This window comes from Caloenas nicobarica, chromosome 5 (assembly GCF_036013445.1).
Source record: "Caloenas nicobarica isolate bCalNic1 chromosome 5, bCalNic1.hap1, whole genome shotgun sequence".
Classification (NCBI taxonomy): Eukaryota; Metazoa; Chordata; class Aves; order Columbiformes; family Columbidae; genus Caloenas; species Caloenas nicobarica.
In genome coordinates this window covers 47,097,907-47,113,627 of record NC_088249.1, presented here as the reverse complement: position 1 = coordinate 47,113,627, position 15,721 = coordinate 47,097,907, and the positions used below count along the sequence as shown (strand labels likewise).

Sequence of the window (15,721 nt, the reverse complement as noted above, 5' to 3'; positions counted from 1 at the left end):
GAGGAGCATGTACCAAAAAAAAGTCCTTTCCTGTCTTTTTTAAACATCCTACAGTAAGGGAAGTATCCAAAAATTGCTGTCAAAATAACTGGGACTTAAAGAGTTTACTCTTAAGTCAGAAATAGTCCCACTGAAGTTACTTGTCCCAGTCCGTGGAATATGTATTTATCCTAGCTGAGGACGTGGTGTAGTGAAATTTCCTTAGGAAATTTGCATTATTGAGAAATGAATCAAGCCTGTATTACTGGTTGCAGTAAAAGCTGACCTTTTTTGAAGGGAAAAAAAAAAGAAAAAGGTAATACGTTTTGCTGATTATTTGTCATTTAATCAGGAAAAGGCTGCACTGAGTCTCTGTTCTGGTGTAAAGAGGAAAGAATTCCATAGGCATGAATGAGTTACACTGGGGAAACACTGCAGTGAAGGAAAGGGGATTCAGCAGCAAAAGTGCGCGTGTTATCTGGAGGTTAAGTGTATAAATGGAAGACCACACTGTTTGATGTATTGGACTTTCAAGATATGTTACAAATATTAATTTGCACACTTAGGCAAGTAACTTATTATTTTCTCTGCTCCATAGATCAAGTTACTTTGACAGAAGAGTTCTGCTTACTCAATACTACTGCAACATTACTTTCATTGAAATTAGTGAGGGTTTTGGTTGAGTAAGATTGGAATGGAACTTTAGGAATTCAGGTAGCTAGGGGATAGACAATTCGGATAGAATCATTGAATCATAGAATCATTTCGGTTGGAAGAGACCCTCAGGATCATCGAGTCCAACCATAACCTAACTCCAGCACTAAACTGTGTCCCTAAGAACCTTGTCTAAACGCCTTTTAAACGCCTTCAGGGATGGTGACTCTGCCACTTCCCCGGGCAACCCGTTCCACTGCTTCACCATCCTCTCCGTGAAGAATTTTTTCCTAATATCCAATCTGAACCTTCCCTGGTGCAACTTGAGGCCATTTCCTCTTGTCCTATCACTTGCTACTTGGGAGAAGAGACCAAGGCCATCCATGCTACAACCTCCTTTCAGGTAGTTGTAGACAGTGATAAGGTCTCCCCTCAGCCTCCTTTTCTCCAGGCTAAACAGCCCCAGTTCCCTCAACTGCTCCTCATCAGACTTGTGCTTCAGACCCTTCACCAGCTTTGTCGCCCTCCTCTGAACTCCCTCTAGTACAGGGGTGTCAAACTCATTTTCACCAGGGGCCACATCAGCCTTGCTGTTGCCTTCAAAGGGCCAAATGTAACTTTAGGACTGTTCTAGTACCTCAATGTCTTTCTTATAATGAGAAGCCCAAAACTGAACACGATATTGAAGGTGAGGCCTCACCAGCGCCAAATACGGTGGAACGATCACTTCTATAGACCTGCCGGCCACACTATTCCTGATACAAGCCAGAATGCTGTTGGCCTTTTTGGCCACCTGGGCACACCGCTGGCTCATGTTCAGCCGGCTGTCAATCAACACCCCCAGACCCTTTTCCTCCAGGCAGCTTTCCAGCCACTCTTCCCCAAGCCTTGCATGTGGTTGCATGTGGTTGTTGTGGCCCATGTGCAGGACCTGGCACTTGGCCTTGTTAAGCCTCATACAGTTGGCCTCAGCCCAATGATCCAGCTGGTCCAGATCCCTCTGTAGAACCTTCCTGTTCTCCAGCAGCTTAGTACTTCCACCCAATTTGGTGTCATCTGCAAACTCACTGAGAGTGCACCCAATCCCCTCATCCAGATTATTGATAAAGACATTAATCAGAACTGGCTCCAATACTGAGCCCTGGGGAACACCACTCATGATCGGCTGCCAACTGAATTTGGCTCCATTCATCACAACTCTTTGGGCCCAGCCATCCAGCCACTTCTTTATCCATGGAGATGCTGAGGGTTGGCAGATATGATACATTAATACTGTCTGTGGAGCATCCTGTGTCAGCAGGAGGCTAGGCAGGATGCCCTAGGAGTCTTAAAACACCACTATATAATGAAGTTTAGGGGCTTGAATTGCACTTACGCTCCTGCTTATGGACAGGCATATAGGACCCTGATACTGAAATTCTTCAGGTATTTACTGTATGGGAAACTTGAGCTTTTTGTTATGAAAAGTTGGCCAAACTGCATTGATTTACAGAGATTTATGCATTTAAATACATGGAAACAGGAAGATAGCTTGAGAATGTAAATCAGATTCTAGACTAAGTAACTTTAAAATAAACACTACATTCTCTTCTCAGCTGGGCAATATACAAGCAGAAGGAGGCAGCAAGTTTTGAGTGGGTTACTGCAGAACATCTGGGAGCTGGTTTTATTGAATTAGCAAAACAAAATAAAAGGCTTTAAAAATTATCTTCCCAGTAAATTGGATTTTTGGCCTTGAAATGCGTTTTATCCTCTTACAGCTTGGCATTTAGGGTAAATGAACTCAGTACCATACAATGGTTTACATCGTTGTAAATAAGTAAATACAGGTACTTCTAGAGTATTCTATGCTCTTTTGGACATCTCAAAGTGATGTTTTGTGGAAACATTTCAGTGACAGGGTTTATTCTTGTTTTAAAATATGACTGTTTTCTGATAATATGTTTGAGGAATGGAGATAGTGAATGAACATGAAATTTGTATTGGTGACCTCTGTGCAAGACAGTTATCATGCTACTGTGACTAAAACTATTTTTTCTTCAGGAGTCCTGCACAAATTCACTGTATTATTTGAATCCCAGGTTTTCCATCAAAGCTTAACTTGGAAGGGATTTAAGGAGTTCACAGGCCTTCTGCTGGCCCTAAGTCCGGCATTTTGACGACAAAGAAGTAAATTGGAACTTAGAATAGTAGCTTTGCTGTATTATTTTTTTTTAAATGTAATTAAAGGGCTCTGTTTCTTATTCTCACACACTTTTTGTTTTTTGAATGAATTCATTGAATTGAAAAAAGGCAGGAAATACCTGGGAGTTTATATTGTTTTGTTCAGCATATTATCCCAAGCCAAATTTTCTACAGCATGTTACTGATTGTTGAATCTGGTCTGGCTTTGAAATGTTTCAAACCACAAGACTTCTACCATTCTTCTGGGGCTACTACTTCATCTAACAGATTACACTGACAGGAGGTTTTTCCTGATAATTCTGGCAGCTCTCTTCTCTGGCTTTGTGGTGACTCCATTATTCTTTGAAATAGGTGGGTGATCAGTGAACGTTTTCAAAAGATTCCATTCCAAATTGGAAGACAAAGAGAATTTGAAACAATATCAAGGATAGATAGCAAGAGAGAAAAAATTATCAAACTGCATATACTTTCTGATAGAAATGTTTCTGAAGTCTGCAACATGCTTTTCAGTAACACACACACATTTATGATGGCTACTACTCTTGAGATAGTCAGATTTACTTCTCTAGAGACCTAAGCTGCTTGTTATTTCATTGTTAAGTACTGACAGTGGAATTTCTAAAAACTTAAGACTGAAAAACTGTCTGCAGAGTGAGCATGTGAATCTTTCCATCATTTCAGCCTTCTTCTTCTGCTACTTTTTGTTGTGTTTGTACCCCTTATTTTCAATTTTCATTGCATGTGGTAAATAGGCCAGTGTTGTACATCTTGGTCTTGGCAGGTTCAGAACTGTGACTGTGCGTAATGAGTCAGTTATCACTTAGGGGGAAGGCAGAGTGATCCTCTTGCTGGCTTGAATGTAATTCTTTCTCCTTCCCCATGTCTTTCAAAAGTAAGGACAGAAATGGTTGAAATTCAGAACACTGTCAAAGGAATACAGCTGTGATATTTCTTTGCGTATTCTAGTTTCCTTTAATTTAGAACTACTTGTGTGTGTTGTTTTTAATATTTTTTAAGGCCATGATTGCTACTGCTTCAAGAGAGCCAGTTATGTTGTGCATGCATTGAGAAACTACAGGTGTCAGTAGTTACTCTGGACATCTGAAGGTGGATCTTAATGGCCCTGATGGAAAGTGCTTGAGGGTAGCAATGTAATATTTGATTCACCTCCCCCACTCCAATTTATGTGGCATAGCCTCATTATGTGCATGGTTGCATAGCTGATATTCTGTCTGTGGCATGCATTTCAAAACTGCTTTGGGTTGCTTAGATCTTTTTCTTTTACTTCTGAATTTTTCTTCACTTGCAGTCATGAATCTAGTGTCACATTGCAGGTGTAAATGTCTCATCAAATATAATGTTTAATATTCTGTATAACCCAAAACTCTGCAATGGTCTTAACCAGAAAAAAAGTTTCTGACAGCAGTTTATGATGGATCTCATAGGAAAAGGGATAGTGCTTCTAGCTGTAGTCTGGGATTGATAATGGCACATAAATACTACAAATGCTCTTGATTTCTTATTAGCTCATTTAATCTATCTAGCTTTTTAACTGTGACAACAGCTCAGCTGTCCAAAAAATATATAAGCTAATAAAATAAGTTTGTCAGCTCATGTATACTGTCTAGTTATAACTGCCCAATGAATGTGTCATAGGTCCTTTGATGCTAAAAGTGATATTATTTTATTTGGAGAATTCAGAACCTATATTTTGGAGAAGGATGATCTGATTTTTACCACAGAAGAATGACCACAGCGATATCCAAGATAGGTATGGGCTTGCATAGGAATATCATGTTTATTCAGAGCCTGTCAGCTGTATGAATTACATTGCCCATCATTCCATTGATGATGCCTTTTGTCTCTGTTGATTTGGCTGAGAAAAGTGTATGGCTTCTAGGAGGTTTTTCTCTCTTCTCATGTATAAAGGCTCCTGATGTGCACAGAGGGTATACTGGGTCCTCAGTCCCTATTGTTACTCTGTAGGTCTGCACGTTTGGCAGCATAATTTGCTAATACACACATGCTCTAAAATACATTAATATCCTTTAGTGGCTTGTCAGTCTTTAGTATCAAACTTGTCAATTCTTACTATAAAACAGGAAGTCCATCCTGGTTTACCAAGACAATGACAAAAGATTGAAGCTTTTTGAGCCTAGTCATTGAGTTCTTTCTATGTAGTGACAGCAAAAAATCTTCAAATAGTGAGTGACCATTTTGCCTGTCAAGAACTTAAAAGAGGATTTTCTGTGTAATACTACTTCATTTCCATGGCTCAAAAAAGAGAATGCGTAGGAAGAAAAGATCGCCCATACGTACTGCTGTTTCCAAATATTTTTTCATGAAAGTACTTGTTAAAAAAACAGGAGGAAGCCAGATGTCGTATGAAGAGACCTGGGATGCAGGAATTATTCAGAGGATCCATCTGTGGTCTGAGAATTAAAAGCTGTTTGCTTGATTTCTCTAGTCTAGTGCAATTTACTTTCTATGAACCTTGACTATTATGAGTGTGGACTTCAGGTTATGCTCAGACTGCCAGTCCTTTCTATGTGTCATAGAAACTGCAGCACAGAGCTGTCCCTCTTTGGTGGATGGCTCGATGTAGTAACCTGAAAGGCATTATTAAAACTCCCCACAAGAATTACTTCAACACCTGGAACATATAATTATGCTTTAGAAATGCACTGCATGTTTCTTATTGTTACAAAGTAGATTTTTCAAACTAAACCAAAGAAATTCTATTACATGAGCATTTATTTTTCATTAAGAATATGTGGTATGAAGTTCATTTGAATTGAGTGTGCTATAGCCACTCCATATTTGATAACGGGACTTTTAAATAATAAAAAAAAAAGTCCTGCATTTTTATTTTGGCCATGATGAGTACATTTTTTGACATATTGTAAGAAAGAAACTATTCAGCATGGGTTTGGAATTCCATACTTTCATGCACATACTTGTCCTGATCTGTAATCAGCTCCTAGATCCAGTCTGTACTGTTGAGATTTCATTTGATGATCACGTAGCTGTATCCTAATTCTGCTGGCTGTTCCATGCCCCATGCACCTGGATGGTAGGACAGTCAGAAGCATTAATAGTTGTCTTAACTTTGCTCTTGTCCGAGAAGTTGTCACAAACATTTCTGTTTCTGAATACTTCCCTCTTTTCAGTGAGGGCCCAGTTAGCCACTGTTGGTGTATAAAATAAACATGAGAGAAATTATTCCAATCTTCTGTCAATGCATTGGCAAAAGGTTTTTCCAGTCTGTCTTTCAAGACCAAATGAATTCCCTAAGGGAACAGACCATGCTTGAACATCTCTATTTAATCGTTAATCTGAGGATCTAAACTTCAGGCAATTGCATATACACCAATGTGCGTAGCATGGCGAATAAACAGGAAAAATTAGAGACCTATGTGTGTTCACAGGGCCATGATCTCATCACTATTACAAAGATGTGGTGGGACAGCTCACATGACTGGAATGTTGTCATGGAAGGCCATGTACTTTTCAGGAAAGACAGCCCAGCAAGGTGAGGTGGAGGAGTTGTACTTTATGTGAGAGAGCAGCTCCAATGTCTTGAACTCTGCCTGGGGGGGCATGATGAGTGACTTGAGTCCTTTTGGGTAAAAATTAAGGGACAAGCTAACACAGGGGACACTGTTGTGGGTGTTTACTACAGGCCACCTGATCAGGAAGAGGAAGTTGATGAGGCTTTCTGCAAACAGCTGGAAGTAGCCTCATGATCACATGCCCTGGTTCTCATGGGAGGCATCAATCACCCTGACATCTGCTGGGTGGCAACACAGCTAAGCACGCACAGTCCAGGAGGTTCCTACAGATCATTAATGACAACTTTTTGACACAGATGGTGGAGAAGCCAATGAGGAGAGGCATGCTGCTGGACCTTGTCCTAACAAGCCAAGAAGAACTGTTTGGAGATGTCATGGTTGGAGGAAGCCTCGGATGCAGTGACCATGACATGGTGGAGTTCAGGATCCTACGTGGAGGAAGGAGGACAATAAGTAGGACTAAAACCGTGGCCTTCAGCAGGGCGAAGTTTGGCCTCTTCAAGGTCCTACTTGGAAGAATCCCATGGGTTAGGGCTCTAGAAGGCAGGGGCGTCCAAGAGAGGTGGTTAATATTCAAACGTCACTTCCTCCAAGCTCAAGACTGATGCATCCCTATGAGGAAGAAATCAAGTAAAGGGAGTAAGAGGCCAGCATGGATGAGTAAGGAGCTCCTGTCAAAACTCAGGTAGAAGAAGGATGTTTGTGTAATGTGGTAAAAGGGACACACCACCTGGGAAGAATATAAGGAAGCTATTAGAGTATGCAGGGATGTGGTGAGGAAGGCCAAGCTCCACATGGAAGCAAATCTGGCCAGGGATGTCAAGGACAACAAGAAGGGCTTCTTCAAGTATATCAGCAGCAAAAGGAAGATTAGGGAAAATGTAGATCCACTGCTGAATGAGGTGGGTACGCTGGTGACGGAGGACACAGAGAAGGCAGAGTTACTGAATGCCTTATTTGCTTCCGTCTTTGCTGCTAAGGCCGGCCCTCAGGAATCCCAGACCCTGGAGGTACGAGAGAAAGTCTGGAGAAAGGAAGACTTTCCCTTGGTTGAGGAAGATCGGTTTAGAGATCGTTCAGATAAACTGGACATCCACAAATCCATGGGCCCCAATGGGATGCACCTGTAAGTGCTAAGAGAGTTGGCAAATGTTATTGCAAAGCCACTCTCCGTAGTCCTTGAAAAGTTGTGGAGAACAGGAGAGGTGCCTGAGGACTGGAAGAAAGCCAACGTCACTCCAGTCTTCAAAAAGGGCAAGGACAACCCAGGAAACTACAGGGCAATCAGCCTCACCTCCATCCCTGGTAAGGTGATGGAACAACTTACTCTGGGTGGCATCTCTAAGCATGTGGAGGAAAAAAAGGTTATCAGGAGTAGTCAGCATGGGTTCACCAAAGGGAAACCATGTTTGACCAACCTGATAGCCTTCTGTGATGGTATGACTGGCTGGATAGATGAAGGGAGAGCAGTAGATGTTGTCGACCTTGACTTCAGCAAGGCTTTTGACACCATCTGTCACAACATCCTCACAGGCAAGCTCAGGAAGTGTGGGCTGGATGAATGCATGGTGAGATGGATCATGAACTGGCTGCATGGCAGAGTTCAGAGGGTTGTCATCAACAGTGCAGAGTCTGGTCGGAGGCCTGTAGTTAGCGTGGTTCCCCAGGGGTCAGTATTAGGTCTAGTCCTGTTCAACCTGTTCATCAGTGGCCTGGATGAAGAGACTGAGTGCACCCTGAGCAAGTTTGCTGATTATACCAAACTGGGAGGAAGGGCTGACAGACCAGAAGGCTGTGCTGCCATTCAGTGAGACCTGGACAGGCTGGAGGACTGGGCAGAAAAGAACCTGATGAAGGTCAACAAGGGCAAATGTAGGGTCCTGCACCTGGGGAGGAATAACCCGAGGCACCAGTACAGGTTAGGGATGGACCTGCTGGAAAGCAGCATTGCAGAGAAGGACTTGGGAGTTCTGATTGACAACAGGTTGACCATGAGTCAACAATGTGCCCTTGTGGCCAAGAAGGCCAATGGTATCCTGGGGTGCATTAAGAAAAGTGTGACCAGCAGGTCAAGGGAGGTTCTTCTTCTCCTCTACTCTGCCCCGGTGAGGCTGCATCTGGAGTACTGCATCCAGTTCTGGGCTCCCCAGTTTAAGAAGGACAAGGAATTACTGGAGGGAGTCCAACAGAGGGCTACAAAGATGATTAGCGGCCTAGAGCATCTTTCTTATGACGAGAGACTGAGAGAGCTGAGTCTGTTCAGCCTGGAGAAGAGAAGGCTGAGAGGGGATCTCTATCAATGTTTATAAATATCTGAAGGGTGGATGTCAAGAGGATGGGACCAGACTTCTTTCAGTGCTGCCCAATGATAGGATGAGGGGCAACGGGCAGAGACTGAAGTGTAGAAGGTTCCATCTGAGTATGAGGAAAAACTACTTTGAGGGTGCTAGAGCACTGGAACAGGCTGCCCAGAGAGGTCAGGGAGTCTCCTTCTCTGGAGACATTCAAAACCTGCCTGGACTCATTCCTGTGCAATCTACTCTAGGTGAACCTGCTTTAGCAGGTGGATTGGACTAGATGATCTCCAGAGGTCCCTTCCAACCCTAATCATTCTGTGATTCTGTGAAATATCACTGGCATATTGCCATTTGTTAGTTTGATCCCAATTAAAAAATATTTACTTGCTAATTTTTTCCACCCAGTCAGATTGCTGATATAGGGGAGAAACCAAATCGGTAGTAAGCTAAGTCAAGGGCATACTATAGTTTTTAAACACTGAAAGCAGCAGTACCTAAAGAAATCAGCTCAAATGAGGTGTTTTACTAACTAGGGATGTAGTGGTTAGGTTATAGGACCTTTCAGTGCATCTGTGCTGGTGGAGATTCTGGCAGCGGTGCCCATGGACACCCAAGAGCTCTATGGGTGCTGACCCTGGGTGGATTCACAGCCAGTATCAGTATCAGCTCTGACAAGAACTGCCAAGGCTCACTTCTATACTAGACAACATGGGCGTTTGCTCTAAGAGTTGTAAGGTTCACACATGGGGCACATGTTTGGGCTGATAGTCAGTATAAACTGGATGATACCAAGATATTCAGCTAGAAAATACAAGAACTACTAAATTTTTTTACTAATTCATCATTGTACTCTGATCAAAATCAGAGGCCTTTCTTGTGCTTGATAAGGAGGTACTGAAATAAATAAACTTAACAGCAGAGTCAATTATACTGTTAAGTGGCATTCTTTTATTTTTTTCAGTGCTGGGGAACACTGGGGATCATTCTCCATAAGTGCTCCAGCAACTGGATGCTTTTACGTTGCTTATATTCACATAATTATTACACATGCATTAGAATTTTTGAAAATTTTGACATGCAATACACCTACACTAAGAAATAATTGCTGATGTTAGTTATAATTGTTTAGTTTCTTACTTACAATACACCTATTAATTATTAGTTAAATATAAACTAAGCACTCTGCTTCTAAACAATGTATCACTTAATCTTCTGTCTCCCTCTTGTCATGCAGAAGGATCTAAAACTTGAAAAATATCCCCTCGTTTTGCAGGTGGTCAGAAAGCATTTGTCTCATGTCAATTGGTTAATGATGGGTACGTCTCTTATAACTTAATCACAGTATACATGAATTTGGCAGCTTCTCTTCAGTACACTATCAGCTAGGTATGTAAAGGAATATGTACCCTTTAACTGCTTAAGATATCAAATGATTTTGTGAGCACAGATCTCGTGTCTTCATACATGCTGGTGTTTGCAGTGCCAGATGAAGGCACGGACACAAATGTTATGTGCCATTTTGTGCAGCAATCAGAGACCATTTAAACAAAGGTTTTAAATAAAAACTAAGGTGTAACCTTACTTACTGTCTTGCTTGTTTTGGGCGTTTTCAGCTCCCAGGTTATTTTATCAAGTTTTCTGTATATTGCATAAGCTTTTGAGACAATTCTTCAGTATTGAGGAGCAGGTGATACTCTGTGCACTTGAAGTTCAAACTGTGTATTGGGTTTTATGATAAAGATTGCAAAATACAGGTATATGATGCACATGTAAGCTCTGAGCAGGAGAAGAAAGGTAAATGTGTAAAATAAGTCAATATTAGAGCTAATGACATTCACAGTTTTCTTTTTCTTGGATAGGTCATTATGTTTTCTGATCTGGTGTGATTCTCCTTGCAGATGAAGAGGGGAAGACAATTCAAGGAATTAAAGTGAACTCCCTGAGAAAAACATTTTCTACTTCTGAATTATCATATGGAAATAAACACGATGGTTCACCTGAAAGAAGCAAAGAAATATGGGTGTCTCTTCCACCACAGATGCCAAATAAGAAAGAGGTAATGAGTTCAAATTTGTTCATGGGGACAAGCACCACATTCAAACAGATTAAAATATGGGGAGATACACTGTCCAAATGTTAGAGGCTAGTGCTATTTATCCCAGCTAAGGCAAATATTTAAAATACTACCTAAATATATAATGTTTACAGAGACACCTGCAGGGGTCACGCTTGGCAGTGGCATTTGCTCTACTGAAGAGCTGCCATAATCTGACTAATAAATAAGAAATAAATAATAATAATAAAATAAATAAGGCAACCTGCAGAGACCTTTGTAATGCTTTCACGGAAGACTGCAGTTAACAATAGAAGTTAGCAAAAAGGAAAAAGCCTTGAGAGCATGGATGCCAGCTGTCACGTCCTGCCCAGAGGTATGGGTGAGGAGAGAAGTGTCTCAGGTTGGTGGGTCCCCTTGGTTGGAAAACAGTACATACAATACTTAAGGTCCGTAAGCAAAAGGCTTTTATTTTGCAGCTTGGCCCAATTGGCATGTGATTTGGTGGCAGAAGGATTTATGTTATTGTAGGTTCAGTTGGTAAACATAAAAAGTTTGTGGCATATGTGGGGCTGTAAATCTTATGTTACTATATTACTTATAAAAAGGGAAGCAAAAGAATAGAAGTATAGGAAAGAAAGAAAAGAGAGAGAAAAATTTCACCATCTTTATGGCTCCGCTTTGTGTGTGATGGAGTTCGTAGTCTCAGATGCAGCCATGTGTGGCATCCTCCAGTGTCTTGTTCAGTTCATGTGATGAGGCTGGTGTGCAGAGTGGTGCTTGCACAAGGTGGGCCTTTATAGCCCTCTGGGTTGCCTGCTTGTGTAATTTTTGGTCTTTTGTGGAGGTGTTATTGAAAAAGATAGAAAAGTCTGGGGGGGGAGTGACTGTGAAAGATTGACAAGTCTCAGGCCATCTTGAAGGGTCTCAGCTTTTCACTTTGTGCCATGCTGGGCGTATGAGAAGGTGGAACTATATGCCCTCTGGCATGTCCCCCACCAGCTGGCCTTGTCTGTGGCTGGTTAGCTTGTTGTTGATATATAAATCGCAATTCACCTTATACGGAATGTACCATATCCTGTGGCTGGATGAACTGGTTTTGCCACAATGTTTGAGCCATTATCCTTATCGCTCTCTGACACCAGCATGCACAGATTTATTTTGTTTCTTGAGGATTTTAGGAAGTACTGAATTTTGTGTTACTGAAGCTAGATTGCTTCAAATACCTAAAGTAAACAGTAGGCAGGCCAGAGGCATTTTTAATCATCTGAAACATATGAGATTAAGGTTTTGATGTGTAGGGACAGGAAAACAACAGACATCATATTGAGAGAGCAAGATGGAAATCTGAGACCACTGGTTAAGAACTTCTGCCCTCCTGCCTGAATAACAAATAACTAAGATGTGATCTAGCCTGTACTCAAAAATCCCCTTCATTAAACTATTAAAAAGAAGTAGCAAGTCATTTTGTGCAATACACAGAGCAATACATTTAAGCACCTTCAAATTATGGGCCTGCCAGGCCTCAGTCAAAAAGCACAAGCTGTCATTTTCCTTCCTACTAGCATATCCCTTTGAGGTGGAATCAAGCGAGGCTTTTAGAAAAAAAAAATGCATTGTCAGTTGATTGTGTAATAATAATGACAAGACTCTTTTTGCCATTTTTCTCATGAAGAATATGGTTCCATTATTGGGATAGACTGCCATTGCATGTCTTACGCTAGCCTCTTTGATTTTGCTTTGTGCCCCATAAAGCAATGGGCAACTTCCATTATCCTTTATTCAATGGAACATCTTAATACTTGTCTTTGTTGCTACAGAAAAAAGTTTCAGGAATAGCTGCACATTTTTGTCACATTAGCAGTTTAAGAAACAAATACAGTAGTAGTAGAATGCATCAGAAAAATTACTAGCATTATAGCAAGAGGAAGCTGTAATGCAGTAAGTTGGCCACTGTAACCTTTAAGCCTGCCTTAAGGAAGGAAGGAGAGAAGAAAACTGGTATCGAAAACAATGCTTCTGTTCTAAATGCTGCTTTTTAGGCATGGTATGATTATTTGCACTGTTATTCCCATTGATTCGGTCTGGTCCTATGTAAGATTTCAGAGGATTACCTGCATATGCTCTTTTTTCAGGAGCATTGCATTCAATTTTTTCAAAAATTTAAATACACAGTAGAGGATCTGTATGTGTAAATCAGTAGGAGCTTTGACTGTGATTTTGGTTCTGTTTCGTGCATATAAATATTTCTGCCTATCTATCTACAGGCAGTGATGAGTGAGAGCTGGAAAGCTCATGGTTCTGATGGAAATAATCTCAGTCTGTCTGAAAGAGTGAAGGTGAGGTTTTCTTTGATTTTTACAAATTCACATTATGATTTTCTTTGAAATGGGGACTATGAGGAGAACATGACTGATTTTTGCTTTATTCATTTACAAAGTACTTGCAATTTGTTGATGTATTTGTTTCCAATCTGTGGGAAAGAAGGATGAGAGCATTGCCATCCAAAATTTTTTTCGAATGTTAATGAGCATGTACTTCTAAAGTGTAAACGTTACGTAAGTGTTGATGAGAATGGTGTCAAATTAGGTTGCAAAAAATACCTAAGAGCATCTCTAATTACTGCATGGAAACACAGAAGACTACCCAGTGCATGTAGTAAATCCTTCGTGGTGACACTATTTTCACATAGGCTGGGAAAGGCCTTTCACTCTCACCCTATGCATCTAGTCAGAGTGCTACTTGAAATAAGAAGTGTCTTTCATTGTTGTAAGTTTTAGATAGTTTAAACTGTTTTGAAGGGACATCAGCCTGATACAACAGTAGTGCGATGTCCCAGATGGAATACTAAACATTTCATAATTCTTAGCTTTTTTATTTCCTCTTCAGTTCACCACTAGTATCAAAACAGAAGGATCAAGCTCTGCTTTGCCTACAGCATATATTGTCTCTGTGCCGTATGCAGTGAGCTTGCAAAACTGCAGAGTAACTTACCGTGTGTCTTTTTCCTGTGAAAATATTTTACTTCTCCATTTTCCCACTAAGTTCCTGAAAAAGCTGTTGTAAAGCTTGAGCTTCTTTCCTATCACTGTATGCCGCAATTCTGACAGCAAGTCTTTGCCTATACTTAAAAGTATTTCCTTTGGGTTACCAATTTCAAATAAAATTCATATGCTTTCTTGGAAAAATGCAGGGTAAACTTGAGAAGATGAAGGAGAGTATGCAATGCTTTTTTGCTTAGCTCTGGATTCTACTGTAAGAAATGGAATTCATACATTGTAATCTGTTTTCTAATTTGGGGTTTTTACGGCAGGTGGACAAGTGCTTAGATTTGGAAGATACAGACATGGATGAAGAGACATGCAGTGGTAGGCTTCCCACCCCTTCGTATGATTGTTTGTCTTTGGATGCAAGTGTATAGACATTGCTTAGAGCACCTCTAAAAAAGAAGTTCTTCCTCGGTTTTTCTATTGCTAGAAAATTCCACAAATTGCCCAAATTCCCCAAATTAAAGTACGCATTTCCTCATGCTAAGAGGTAATGAGATAATAAATTATAAGGAATATTTATTATACTGTGTCCTGTTAAGCAGGTTTTTTTTTTCCAAGATTTTTCAGAATTACAGAACACTTCTTGTTAGCAATGTTTCTACATTTTTCTGCACTTCTGTTTTGTATTGAAATTATTTTAATTACAAAAGTTTCTCCATAAAGTAATGTGGGTGCTGAGAGTTCTACAAAGTGGAAATATTTAATGAAAATGTTGCCCCTATCTATTAAAATGATTAAAATAGATGAGACTACTTTTGAATTCACAGTGAACTTCTTTACAAATTCCCATTATGGGCATTTTGAGCTGTTTTGAATTGTTCCATACATCTATAATAATTTTAGCTCTCCCAGCTCTAAGAAGTAACTAGAAACCTAGTGTCTGTAATTATTTGTCTATCACAGGTGCTTGTGTGGTCTTTATTACCACTAGAGTTGATGACCTTTTAGTGATTAAATGTATTTATCTCATGTATGCCTGCAACTGCACAAAGAAACCAAGCCACACAGATTAAGGGATTTGCCTAAGGTCACTGAAAGAAGCTGCTACAGAGCAAGACTTTGGTCCTCAATTCCTTGGTTATTGGCATTTGAGTAGTCTGTCTAATCTTAGATTAGTGTTTCCTTTCTGCATGTGCAGAATTCCTATTCATAGTCAGATGGCTTAGAGACTTCCAGTTGATTAATATTTGGAGCTTGGCTGTAACTCACAAGAAAATAATAAACCAACATATGTCAGGTTTACAGCAAATATTCTTTCCCCAGCCTGGGCATTTCAGGAAGGTGGGAGTGAGATAGCAGTCTTGTATCAGGTACAGACATCAAAGATTTTTTTGAGTGCAGTGTTCATATGTGCCCATTTTTCCCTTTGTAGGACATTGTTCTGTGTTTGTCTTAAATTATGGTAATATCTACTAAAAACAAACAAACAAACAAACAAACAAAACCAAACCTGAGGCTCACTGGTGGAAGCCTAAACCCACATTTCACTTGTATCAGAATGAAATGAGAATTGTCTATATCTATTTCATATAACTATTGTTGTATAGCTCTAGTTCAAAACAAGCCATAAATTGGATGATGAGAAATAAGCCCAACACTGAAATACCAAGGAGGGCAGTGAAGAAAGGAGAGCTCTGCTGGAGCTTGCTTGCCACTTTCTGGACCATGCCAGACCTTGCCTCTCTGTGAGCTTTTCACTTATTTCTATGAATTCATGTGTATCACATATGTTTAGAAAATGCTAGTAAAACAGACTGCATTTGAATAACATGAGAATTACAAAAACAATCATCTGCTTGTACTGTCTGAACAGCACTTTATGCAAACCACATTGGGAAACCTTTCAGTTAGTGCTTTTATTGGTGACTTTGAGAAAAATAAACATAACATTACACCACCACTACTGTAGATTATCAGTGTGCTAACTCCTGG

General features: G+C 40.4%; 1 protein-coding gene across 4 annotated transcripts in view; it reads left to right on the top strand.

The window, feature by feature from the left end:
* Nucleotides 1-15,721, top strand: part of IFTAP (intraflagellar transport associated protein) — a 61,277-nt gene that overhangs the window by 22,891 nt on the left and 22,665 nt on the right. For all 4 annotated transcript variants that reach the window (XM_065636786.1, XM_065636785.1, XM_065636783.1 and 1 more), the window contains exons 3-5: nucleotides 10,585-10,742; nucleotides 13,007-13,078; nucleotides 14,053-14,107. In XM_065636786.1, coding sequence (XP_065492858.1) covers nucleotides 10,585-10,742; nucleotides 13,007-13,078; nucleotides 14,053-14,107 — 285 coding nt within the window. The remainder of the gene's footprint in view (nucleotides 1-10,584; nucleotides 10,743-13,006; nucleotides 13,079-14,052; nucleotides 14,108-15,721) is intronic.